This window comes from Rousettus aegyptiacus, unplaced genomic scaffold (assembly GCF_014176215.1).
Source record: "Rousettus aegyptiacus isolate mRouAeg1 unplaced genomic scaffold, mRouAeg1.p scaffold_m13_p_5, whole genome shotgun sequence".
Classification (NCBI taxonomy): Eukaryota; Metazoa; Chordata; class Mammalia; order Chiroptera; family Pteropodidae; genus Rousettus; species Rousettus aegyptiacus.
In genome coordinates this window covers 41,606,985-41,619,780 of record NW_023416308.1, presented here as the reverse complement: position 1 = coordinate 41,619,780, position 12,796 = coordinate 41,606,985, and the positions used below count along the sequence as shown (strand labels likewise).

The following is a 12,796-nucleotide window of genomic DNA, read 5'->3' as shown; positions in this document are numbered from 1 at the left end:
TAAAAGATTTTATTTTACATTAGTGTATTTTAAAAGTTGATTTAAAAGTTCATATTATTTAAGAAAATTTCATTTTCCCATTTTACCAATGGTTCGCTAATTAATTTAAATTATGTAAGAAAGAGTATTAATTTAAAATTGGTATGTCATGTTTAGTTTGAAAGCCATATATATTTTGAGATTATAATATCCAAAATAGCCAAAAACGTTTTATGACCTGGTATTTGGAATGCTTACATTTTTAAATCTAAGAAACAAACTTGTCTATCTGAATTATTTTTATGTTTTATTTTTAAATGATGAATGGATAAGCAAGTTTAGACTTCTTTGAAAATATTATACTATGAATGTGGATAGTCTTATTCCCAATAAAGTAAACTAGATATTATAGGTATGTATGTGTACATGTATGCATTTATGTATAACATTTAAGTTTTTGATATCCTAGAAACATCTTGATGTGCTATATGTGATCAAATGAAAAGATTCATGAATTTGGTAAAGCTTGTTTTGAGGCATTTTAGAATTTATTGATTTTATCTTCATTATCTTAAATATCAGCTTTCCTTATGCCTTATATTGTCCAATGGTCCAGTACAGATACAAATTTAACAAAATGTTATGAAAAACTGCATCGCGGCTGAAACTATCATGAAAGCCAACTACTTCAACTGAGCAATAAATGAAAAGATTGGGTCCTAAGCACACTCATTAGCTCCCTGCGAGCAGGCAGGCCCCTTCCTGATTTACACTCAGGGGCTCTCAAACTATTCCATTTAAGGAGGATGGAGAGACTAAACTTATTACTTCATTTATTGACTTCTGAAAAACAGGAAAGGCAAGAGAAGTCATTATTTTCATGACATGAATCTCCTGGAACACAGAGAACCTCTAAAAATTCAGAATTCAATTGGCTGGGAAAAGATATTGTAAACTATTTGAGGTATTAAATTAAGAGTGGTCTGTGTGTGGCATGAGCAAGGCATAGTGAAAGATCACACATCTTAGGATTTTTTTTAGAGAGTAGATGAAATATTCCTCATGATCTTGTAACTCCTTTCATTTTGAATCTATGCCTACCAACAGCTGAATTTTTCTCAGTTTGACACTTGGAAAGCAAATATTAATATTATATTCATTCTCTGATGACTTTTAAGAAAACCAATGAAAGTCTCAAGATTTATAAAAATGGAAACTAAAATTTGGATTAATGGGGACTCTTAACTAATATTCTGTCACCTAGAGAAAAAGGCCTGCCTAAGGAATCAGTTCCCACTGTGATCACTTTGAAAAATATACAAATATCAAATCATTACATTGTATGCCTGAAACTAATGTAAATTATATCTTTAATCCTCCTCCCAAATAAATAAAGAAATTTTGGATGCACTCAAACAAAAACCAGTCCCTCTTTTTGATATCTCTTTTATATTAACCGTTATTATCACACTTAACACAACACAATAAAGAATTCTTCAGAGCCTGAGTGAAAAGTACTCTGGGTGATCTGTAAGTCCCTCCCTAACATCAACCTGCCATCGAGGAGCTTCGAGACCCTGAAAGAAAAACAGAGTTGGGGAAACATGGTCTTAGGTACACTTGTGAAAGTTCTTATAGTTTCTATATCCACTAGTAGAATTAAAACAACACTACAAAGAGAATATCCCTGTCCTTTAAAAATATCATAAAATAGAAACTACAGGTACTTCTGGATCTAATTTCCTTCAACTATCCCTTACTTGCTCGAGATCTTTCAAAACTGACATTTTTTGCAGCTTCAATGAGACACTGGTATATTAATTTTTCTCTGTTCAAGATATGTTGATAAAATTGTGACTTTTCCTTTTAATCATCACTTATCCACATTTTATTAAATGCTGAGCCCAACATGGTTCAGAGACAAAGGACAATTTGAAATTTTGAGATGCTCTGGTAGGTCCAAAACGCATGCCTTCTTTCACACAGCTCATCTCCCTTCTCCCCACAGATGAAGGAGGCAAGCTCTGAGGCTCAGGTTTCCTTTCCCACAACTTCTCTTCTTTTCTCCAAGGCCTCAAAGCAAAAGCTTCCATTTGTTTTCTGCCTCTTGCTTCTGTCTCCTTTTCCACTGCCAACCTCCAATTCCCCTTTTCCCCTAATTATTCCCAAATAAATAAATGATTTTCAATGAAAAGAGACTGGCATGCAAATCCCTGAGGTTGAGAAACAGTAATAGAGAAGTCAGTGTGCACAAACTAGAAGTCTGTATAACAGGAATCGATGGTTGGGCAAGAAATTCTTTATTCTCAGTTTCTCTAACTGGTCTATGTCTATATATCCTCAGACATAATGCTGCAGGGTGCCAAGAATTATGTGAAACCATAGGCTAAATAAAATACATCTTCTTGGAACATCAATTTTTTTTTCTGTTAAATAAAGCTGAATAATTTTAATTCTAAAACAAATACAAATATGGCATCAAGGAGAACATAAAATGTGCATAAATTTTAAAGATAAATGTGTTTAAGGTGAGCCATTTCAGACTATGTAATCGATCCACCCCATGCCCTATCCCATCCCACACCGTGTTGAGTTCATCCCCTGTGGTAGGGTAACTGCAGTGGGAAACTCAGAAGCAATGCTTTTTCTATGTTGGTAGCATAGCTATTGCAAGTGAGGTCCTACAAATACAAAACTGTTCTTGAACCTAGGAAGGTACAATCACTTTTCAAGAATAGTAAGTCCTCACTTACAACCTAGAACCATGAATGACAAAAAATCTGCTCATCTGAATTTTAACTTTAGAATTTTTTCATAGAAAATAAGTCAACAGTGTGTACTTAAAAAGCCTTTTGAGTGAAGGTACGTTAGTTTTTCATTTGTAAAGCTCCATTCTCACGAATAGGATTCTGAAGAAAGAATTTTTCAAATTTTATGTTCCCAAAGGTCAACATACATTAAATTTGCTTAGCATCTTCTAGTTGAAAGTCATACACCATTTTAGGGTGAGCACACAGGTTGAGGCATTACAATTCCTAGGCTCTACTATGACCTGAATTAAGGAAAGTCACATGGCCTCTGTTGGACTCAATTTATTGACCTGTCGACCAGGGGGTACACTGAATGATTGATTACTAAATAAAAGGTATTAGGATCATGACATAAAATCTGGGATTGATATGATGAATATTATATAACTACTTTCCATGAACAGTCAGGGACATCCTCAAGCACCACATTGTGAAGGGGTTCTCTGAAATCCAAGGTTTCCAACCTTTTTTCCCTATATGATTATATCTCAGTATATTCATACTGGTGGTGAAAGGTCAAAAGGCGATAGACTTAGGAAATGTTTTAGTTTCTCGCTAAAAAAATGAAATAGTCTCAATCTCACTACATTAAGGTCAAAAGTTTCCACAGTACCTTAATTCCATGCACTCTGGAAATTCTTTCCAAAATACTGGCTTTGCTGTAGTTCAGTACTTCAGATCTTTTCAGGCTACTGATTGCCAACTAAAACAATAACACCGGAGTGGAAACTATCTCATGGAGACCATTCTGGGAGTCGACATTTAAAGAGAAAAGTTTCCAACTTCCTTAGGTTGGAAAAGAAAAGTTTCCACAATTTTCAAAACATTCTCATAACATCTGAGTATTTCAAATAACTTTGCTTCAGGGAGTAAGCCAGCTACATTTAGGTTTTTGTTCTTGGGAAATCTCTTTTAAATACAGAAATTTCTCTACTTAATCTTTGGGGACAACGATTAAAATTTTCATATAGCAGGGTATCAACCATTGATAGCTTAACATAAACCATTAATATGAAAATCTGATTCCTCCATTTCCAAACATATCTTTAACTAGAAGTTCTCCTTTCCTGGCTCACTTGGTGTGCGTGCTCCTTCTCCCCGCCTCCCCCTCCTTTGTTGCCTTTTCTTCCTATTCATGAACACTACCACCACCCTTATGCGTGATTTTATTATTTCACAGCTTTTTAACTGATCTTCCTATTGCCTTCCTGTCCCTTCCTTCTGCTCCCATCTTTTTGTCTTATCCACCTTGTGTCATTTAGTAAGCCCGGTATTCAAATAATTTCGCAATCTATCAATACATACTTTCCTGCCTTCTCAGGCATGACTCCCCTACTTGAGCCTCCCCTCCAGCCAAGCTGCTTTACATTTTCTGAAAATATGCCATTTGCATTCTTCTGTTGCTCATGCTTCTCCAGCTCAGCTTCCCACTGCAATTAAAATCCCAAATCTTCATAATGTGCATAAGGCCCCACATGAACTGGCCCTTGCCAGCTCTCTCACCCCATTTCCTTCCACTCCCCTCTGTTGTTTATTATCTCCTACCATTATAATCTTTCTCCTGTTCCCTCAAATACCCTAAATTCATCTCTGTCCGGCCTTTGCATTGTTCTTCCTTCTGCCTCGAAGGCTCTGACTATCCCGGTTAAAAGCAGTATCTCTCCCACAAGCCAGCCATTCTATCACTTTACTCAATTTTGTCATTTTCAAAGCCGTTGTTTATGTGTCCTCCCCATCAGAACATTAGTTCCAAGGGACTATTTTATCAGCTGCTGTATCCCCAGTGCCTAGAGCAGTTGTGAGCATGTTGCAGAAGCTTTCTTAACATTTGCTGACTGACTAATCCTACTAGAATTCTCTCCTCTACACCTACACCTTGAAGAATCCTGCTCAGCCTTTAAAATTTACTTCTAGTATCATGCCAACAGGGTATTTATGTCCTCATCATTTCTATCTAGGGTTCAGATCAACAGAGTTACTGAGCACCTACTACAGAACAGGTATGTACTAGGCAGTAGGGATGATAGTCCTTGTGGCATACACAATCTAATGGAATTTTACAAACTGAAGTGGTTTCTTCATCATCTAAACTCCTGTGGTAATTAGACTGTACAATTAATGTGATAATGAATCACAACGTGCCTTGTAACATCTCTTCTGTATTATCAAACTATAATTTGGTAGCTGTTAAACATGCTGTCAGCCAGGCATGCTGGCTATATGCCGAGAGAGCCATGTTGTGCCACCCCAGTCCTTAATCTGTTCCTCTGTGGATCCTCATACATCTGAGGCATTAAAAGTGAGAGGTTAGAGACCAAGAATTCTATTTTTTTTTCCCCAGAATTAGACTCTACATGAAAAAAATTTGCATGAGTGCTGTTTATAAAAAGTTCAAAGTTTTTGAAAGTTAAAGGCGTGTGTTTTGGAAACCTGTATATGAAATTCTAATGTTTTCTAAATAAGCTATATTTGCATGCTCAATATGATGAAATTAAATGATATAAGTGAAAATGCTTTGCAAAGTACTTTATAGATATGTAAAATTTAATTTGTGTTATTTAACTTTTCAAAGGTCTAAGTATTTTTTTTCCTAAACAGACTGTAAATTCTCAAAGGTAGGAGTCATGGCTTACCCCTTCTTTTTCTCTTCTATGATAGCTGAGCAAAGAACCTTTGTTAACAACAGTTAAGATTTCAGTTAACTACTATAAATTCTTTGTTCTAGACTTGGCAACTTTGCTTTTCAGAAGTAAAATTCTTTATTCTGAAAACAATACTTATTCTCAATTACTAATGACAGAAACAGGTTTCCTAAAACCAGAAAGAAAACAAAGTTATTTGACTGGGTTTTATTCTCTCTAGAAATAGCAATAGAACAAAGATTCATAGGTAAAAGTTTAAGTGCAAAAACTCTTAAAGCACAGAATGATGATGGATCTTTTAAATACCTATAACTGAAATTTACCTTTTATGTCCAGGAAACATATTCTCATGAAGAGTGCTAGCATGAGCTTTTATAATAGCTAGATTTAATAATATAAAGTATTAAATGTAAATTGCCACATTAATTCATATAAAAAGTAAAAATAAATTCATGTAAACATGAACATCCCCAGAACAACTTATTCATCTTCCACATTTTAACAGGATGCAGAATCTTTTTATCAAAACCACTTAGGTACACACTGGCATGGAGAAAACATAAATTCCTTAAATTTCCTAAAATGAATTTTTGTTAATTCCACATTAATTTGCTACTAGAACATACAAAATTATTTTCAAATGAGGTGCTTAAGACTAACAATATTTTAAATAAAACAAAAAATTTTTCCTCTCATGTGTTTCTTTCATATGCAGTAGCTCCTCCTTAATGGAGATTTATAATAATTCATCAGAAAGTTAGTTTTAGCTTTTAGAATAAAAAGTTGATTTCATTACTTATCTGACCTTATCCTGTCAGAATTATCCAGCCCACCTCTCCGAAATTAGTCATGCTGTAGTCAGTTTCAACAAGAAGCATCTCTCCCACTGGCCCATTAACTTCAAAGAAAACTCAGCACAGGAGAATGGGAATTTGATCTAACTTATGTAGAACAAAGGCAGTTTAGGCAATGATTGAGAAACAACAATGGTGGCATGTAGGAAAGAATACATGAGCAAAGACAGTGCTAGATATTCTAGCAGGGCATGAAACTAGAGATGTTCATTTATTTTTTGCTTTGCTCTAAAAACAAATAATAAAAATGCAGACTTTGGGTTAATGAATTTAAAAATCTTGCCAAAATACATGTGTTAACACAAAGAGAGCCCAAGCCTGGCTGCCAGCACCCCTAGGACTCTGTAACTACACATCAAGCAGGTAGAGATTCTTATTGTGATTATATGGGTTTGTTTTTACTATTAAGAGAGAAAAGCATTTAAAAATCTCCTTACCCAAACATTTGTCAGTAGAGTTTCGGATTTCAATTATTACTGACCAGTGCTTTTATGCTTACTTTATCAATGCAAAAACTGACAGCCATAAAAATTTCCTTAACTAAATCAAAATAATTCTAAATTCAAAATCAAGAACCAAGAAAGCATAATTTTTTTTTTTTTTAACTTTTGGTCAATGTAGTTACAATAAAACCGTAGAAGAAATAGAGGTCCTTATTTTAACTCATTACCCTAATCAATGATCCAAAGAATCCTAAAAACATCTATGGTAGACTAAACAGCACCCCCAACCCCAAAGACATCCATGTCCTAATTCACAGAATCTGTGAATGTGTTACCTAAGTGGTAAAAGGGACTTCTGCGTATGTGATTACTTTAAGGATCTTGAGATGAAGAGATAGCCCTGGATTATTCAGGAGTGCCCAATGCAATCATGAGAGCCTTCATACAAGAGAAGTAGGAGAAACACATTAGGAGTGGGAGATGTGACAATGGAAGCAAGAGGTGCAGTGATGTGAGGAAGGGGCAGGAGCCAAGGAATGCTGGGGCCTCTAGAAGCTGAAAAAAGCAAGGAAATGGATTCTCCAGAGCCTTCAGAAGGAACCGGTCTTACCAATACCTTGATTTTAGCTCTATAAGACTCATTTCAGATTTCTGACCTCCAGAACTGTAAGATAATAAATTTGTATTGTTTCAAGGCACTAAGTCTGAGGTAATTTATTATAGCAACAATAGAAAATTACAATGTATAACTACAAAAGAATGTTTGAAACTGCTAGACCTTTCCATGCTATCCACTTCTGTGAGAACAATCTGCAAGGGTACATGTAGGTAGTTTGACCAATAATGTAACATAAATCTGAACTCTCAACTCCCACCCTTTCAAGGAGTGAAATCTTTAGAATTGTTTTTTACCTTGGCTTTTCGAGGCAATTATATTCTAGCTATATTTCAGTTTTTAATGAGACTCCCTTTTTACCTGGGAGATGTGGGACACACAATGCAATACTAAAAACTGTCAGGAAACAAAAATGGTTTATTTTTACATTTATAGTTTCTATATAGACTGTAGTCACTTTCTTCTATCAATAGGTGGTGGGCTTGTATTGGTCAGGCAAATGCTGACAGTTTATTAAAACTGAAGTATGTATGAGTAATTGAGGCAGTGAAAAGTGCTTTTCAGGCACTGTCAGATGAGCAGATGGGTGAAATTTGAGGAAACAGAGACGGACTACCTTTAAACTACTTTAAGATCTATTCTTCCTAAACTATCACAAAACTACAATCTTTAGAGTAAGCATGCTCTGTATAAGTAGTGACATAAATCAACCTTCTCAGGTGGAGCTGAGAAGATATACAACTTTAGCAGTTTTCCTTACTACTTTATCCTGTCTTATTACTTATATTTAAAAGGGATCTGTCAACCAAAATATTAGAATTTTAAACACTACCCTTTCCCTTCTTTCCTTCCAGGAACTTTCCATCTAATATTACATGAAAAATGACATCTAAAATGTATCAGTTTTTTAAGCCACACTCACAAAAATCTTTTATTTTTACGATACTTCTTTTTAAATAGATGAAAATAGACAATCCCTTGCTTTGAGAGCCTTAAAGGAAAAACATCTTTATTCCTTTTTCACATCTTCAACATGCCTCTTACCTGCTATTTTGATATTCAGATTGGCATCCAGAAGCAAATTTTCAGCTTTTAGATCACGATGAACAATGTTTCGACAGTGACAGAAAAAGACGGCTGCAACAATCTGTTTGAACTTCCGACGAGCCTCCTTTTCTGCCATTCTGCCATGGGCCACCAGGTGGTCTGCATTAAAGAAGAACACAGTTCTCATTTTAGACATTGGTAGATGGAAGGAAGGATGCAAAGGGGTCCACCAAATGAAAGAGTTAAAAGAATGAAAACCAAAAAATAGAAAATACCACACTTATAGTCCTAGTTATCTATAAAAATTCATTAGTAATCAGTACCCAAACTATTTTAAGTAGAAATCTTGTTACACATAAGTATGCATCAGAATACACTTGCTCTACCATAAGAAAAAAAGTTCTGAGGGACATAATACTATTTTTCAAAGATCATAAATACCACTGAACACCTTGCATCTCATATCTCCATTGCAAAAGCTTACATATACACAGCAAACATACACTTGAAGCATCAGCAATATTTCTTGTACTAAAGGGTGAGTCAAAAAGCAGAGACACAATAATCAATCATTTTAGGAAAGAACAGAAAGAAATCAGTCATTACCTGGTGGGGGCAGGTAGGAAACTGCTTTATATAGGATTCTGTTTAGGCTAATATTTCTGCTTTCTCAGTTTTACGGTTTGACCTAAAACTCTATTTATCTGGTAACTATTCTCTATAATGCATAATATTATGTCTGTATCCATCTTTACATCTGCATTTATTGTGCTTACCAAGTATTTTTAAAACTATATTATTAATTTTTACAGACAACACTGATAGAAAAACAAGTGAACTTTCTACCACTTTAATTGAAATAATTTCATTGGCTATATTGCTCACCAAAATATTCAGCAAAAGAACCTACCTATGATAAACTTTGTGATACTGTAAGCCAGGCTCTTCTATATTTAAAAATGAAATGACTGACCCATAATCAATACTGTAAGTTCTTTAAGTATTTTTTTCTAATGGCAGTAGGTTTATATTAAGCCAATGACACATTATATCCTTAACCCGGTTTTTCATATAACCAACAATATATACCAGTTTTGACAACTGGTGGGATTAGAAATGTTAGCAATGATACAATTTACTTTGTTTAAAATTTCTAATCATTTCATCAGCACTATCCTTAAACCAAATGATCTAGCTGGGAAAAGGACACATTTGCTATCATAAGTATCCTGAGATAGTGAAAAATTAAGAAAATATAAATAAATGTATTTTTGCTTATCAATAGTAGTTTTAGTAATACTACCCAAATGTTTTAGTGTTATCTCAATCACCAGTAGAATCAGTCAGGTGTATCTTTTCTTCATCACAAAGAGTAGTTTGGGATAAAACATGTGCACTAGTAATGACTGCTAAGACTATGAGCTTAGAGCAAGAAATTGGGGTGAGGGCATGAAGAAAGGGAGCCAAATGACAATACATCTACATAACAGATTTTCAAACAATTCAAATCAAATTCTGACCACAAAGAACATAAAATTTTGGAGACCAAAATATAGTAATTTTAATAAAAATGTCTTATAAGTAGATCATTTAAATTATTAAGACAGACTCTTCAAAGGAGTTGTTATAATTGTTAGGGTTATCAATGACTCACATACAAGATCTTTGAAGCATTTCCTTCAAAAACAATCATCACTATGGCCAAGGTTACCAATTTAGTAAAAGAAAAAGAGAGAGAGAGAGAAAGAGAGAAGAGAAGGAGAGAAAATAAGAAGTCTTCAGCTTAGAAGCTAAGAGGACTAGAATACAACTTTCTCTGGAAGTTTAGAGGTGATGGATAAATAAGCTCACACTCTGGTGTGTTTAGGCTTCTGGTGAGACCTGTCATAAGAACTTTAAACAACACAAAGTCCCTAACTAGGAATATTGTAATATAAGCCATTAAAGAACTAGATGTACAACACTATGTTTTATTTCAAAAGGCCATTTTCTAATAGTATCTGTTCCTTTGACCTCCTATTTCTCTTAACCCAAGGCCTAATTATGCTAATAACATGTTTCAGCTGCTAAACTTTGTCTAATTAAAGAGCTTTAAAGAGACAGCTATTCTTGAGAAACATAAAAATAAACCCTTATGAAGGTTTACCATCAGAAGCTCATTTGGCCAAGCCACCCATTAATTAAAATGCCCAAGAGACATTTGTCTGGTAGTAAATACTAATTACCAGAACACATCAAAAAGCTTCTTAAATATAACAAAATGATTAATTTAGTGATTTCCAAAATAAATAATTTTATTAAAAAAAAAACCTCTTTATATTTTCTAAGTACTCTGTTTTCCTAAAATGATTGGAACATTCTCAAAACTGTACACAGGCCAGGAGAGGGTAGAATTTAGCCTAGTTCTATCTCTACAATGACACATTGGTTGTCCTTGGACAAATAATTTATACTGCCAATATCCCCACCTCTTGATCTGCTACACAGAAATAAACTCTGGTCCATGCGATAACCAAAGAAAGGATAGCTTATCTGGGCCTAAACTTTTATTCTGATTAAGAGTTATCATATATGGCATAACTTTAAAGACATTTGAAAAGCTACTTTTTAAAAGTCTATTCAATAATAAGGTTCCTCAGGATTCTATAGTACACGAAGGTGATTAATATATATATCAATTGTCCTGTTATATGGTTCTAGTTAAAAGGTATTTGTGAGAGCATAGTGGGGAAAACAGCTTAACCTATATAATAGTATTTTTCATAAAGATACCTACATATCCTTACAGTTATTAATACAGAGGACATATACAAATCACTTTTAAAAAGTGCTGGCTGTGAACATCAGATGTTTTCTCCTAGCCATTGTGTTTGATGTTCAAGTTTTCTCTTCTTCTGGAGCTCTGTGCTCTTTTCCACATTCAGGACCATCTTAACAGCTCAATGTCATTCAGACTTTACCCACTGCTTTAATTTTTGCCCATCTTTTTACCACCCCCAGCCCTATCCCGTTAGTTTGCTTTCATTATAAACCTACAGGGTCTAGTGGGTGTGCCAGGAAGCTAGCAGCCTGCAGTGGTTTTCAGTCCCTGCTGAAATTACCTTTCAGCTGCCAGCAGACAAATGACTGCTTTATGTTCATGTGTGCTCTATAGGCAGTAAGCAAAAATTCAAGTTCAAATGTGTTATTTTACTTTCAGCAAAGAAACTCAGACCAGTAGCCTGACTGGACTTTAAAAAAGTCACAGCATTTGAATAAATATTGGGGTAATTTCAGAAAGGTAAATGAAACAAAATGGCTCCTGAACTACTCAATATTCAAAATAAAGTATATTCGGGATCTTGTCAGGATAAACCCCAGCTGCAAGGAACTCTAAAGGGCTATTCTGCTTCTTCCAGGGAGTTCAGTAAGCCAGTTCTCCTAAATACTGGGCAAGTTACCACCCACATCTTCAGTCCCAAACATCCCAGACAGCAGCCACTATTCTAGCTTCCTGTATTCCCATATTTCCCCTCCCAGCCTCGCTCCCCCCGCCCCCCGAGTCTAGAGAATCTTTAATTAGACACCTTCTGCATAAACTCACAGTTAAGTTCTTTTTCATTATCGATTAACTACTTACCCATTTAGTTGCCACTATACATTTCAGACCAATTTCAAGTTTTTCTCTATCATACTTCACTCCAACCATTTTGACCCAGACAAACATGAGGTGACTCTCAGTTAAAAGGAGAAAATGGCTCTTCTGTTTCAAGCTCTTGTCACAAGTAAGGAGTTCTCATTTTTACTTTCCAATCATCAAAAACCACTTAACACTGAAATCCATTAACCTTTTTTATCTGCTTGTCCTCACGAAATAAAAAGAAGTTAATGACATTAAGGGATTTATGTACCTGGTGAGGATTAGTATTATCAAAAGTGGAGGAAATGAATTCTGAAGTTACAAAACTATTAGAGCACCAGCATATATAAACTTTGCTTTAGAATTCACTGTAATTTTGTCCCAATCTGACTCAAGAAGAACTATGTTGCGGTTCATTTAGATTCTAAACTTTCAAAGAGCAAAAATACACATAAGGCAGTCTTAACTTCCCTAGCTCAACTTCACTAAAGTGTTAGAGGCATGCCACTAATGGTATAGTGGTGAGGAGCCAACATCTCTTTAAATAAGTCACTTTTCCACTATAAACAGATCACGTCTCCATTTGTCTGCTAAGTCTACAACTCACAACTGATCCAAAACATTAGCTGAAAATGAACATACCCTGACAGGAGGTCAAGCAACAGGGCAGAAGCTTTTCACTTTCCATGAAGAAGAAATAAGCTGGTCTAGAAAAGGTGGCAGGTAGCTCAGGTGGCTACCTGAAGAAATTTCTGTCAATTCCAAGCTAACCACAGCTAGTTCTTT

The 12,796-nt window shown here is 35.0% G+C and overlaps 1 protein-coding gene across 5 annotated transcripts in view; it reads right to left on the bottom strand.

Annotated features, from left to right (window-relative positions):
• SIK3 (SIK family kinase 3) overlaps nt 1–12,796 on the bottom strand; it is a 212,998-nt gene that overhangs the window by 61,176 nt on the left and 139,026 nt on the right. For all 5 annotated transcript variants that reach the window (XM_036220935.1, XM_016134918.2, XM_036220937.1 and 2 more), the window contains exon 4: nt 8,389–8,550. In XM_036220935.1, coding sequence (XP_036076828.1) covers nt 8,389–8,550 — 162 coding nt within the window. The remainder of the gene's footprint in view (nt 1–8,388; nt 8,551–12,796) is intronic.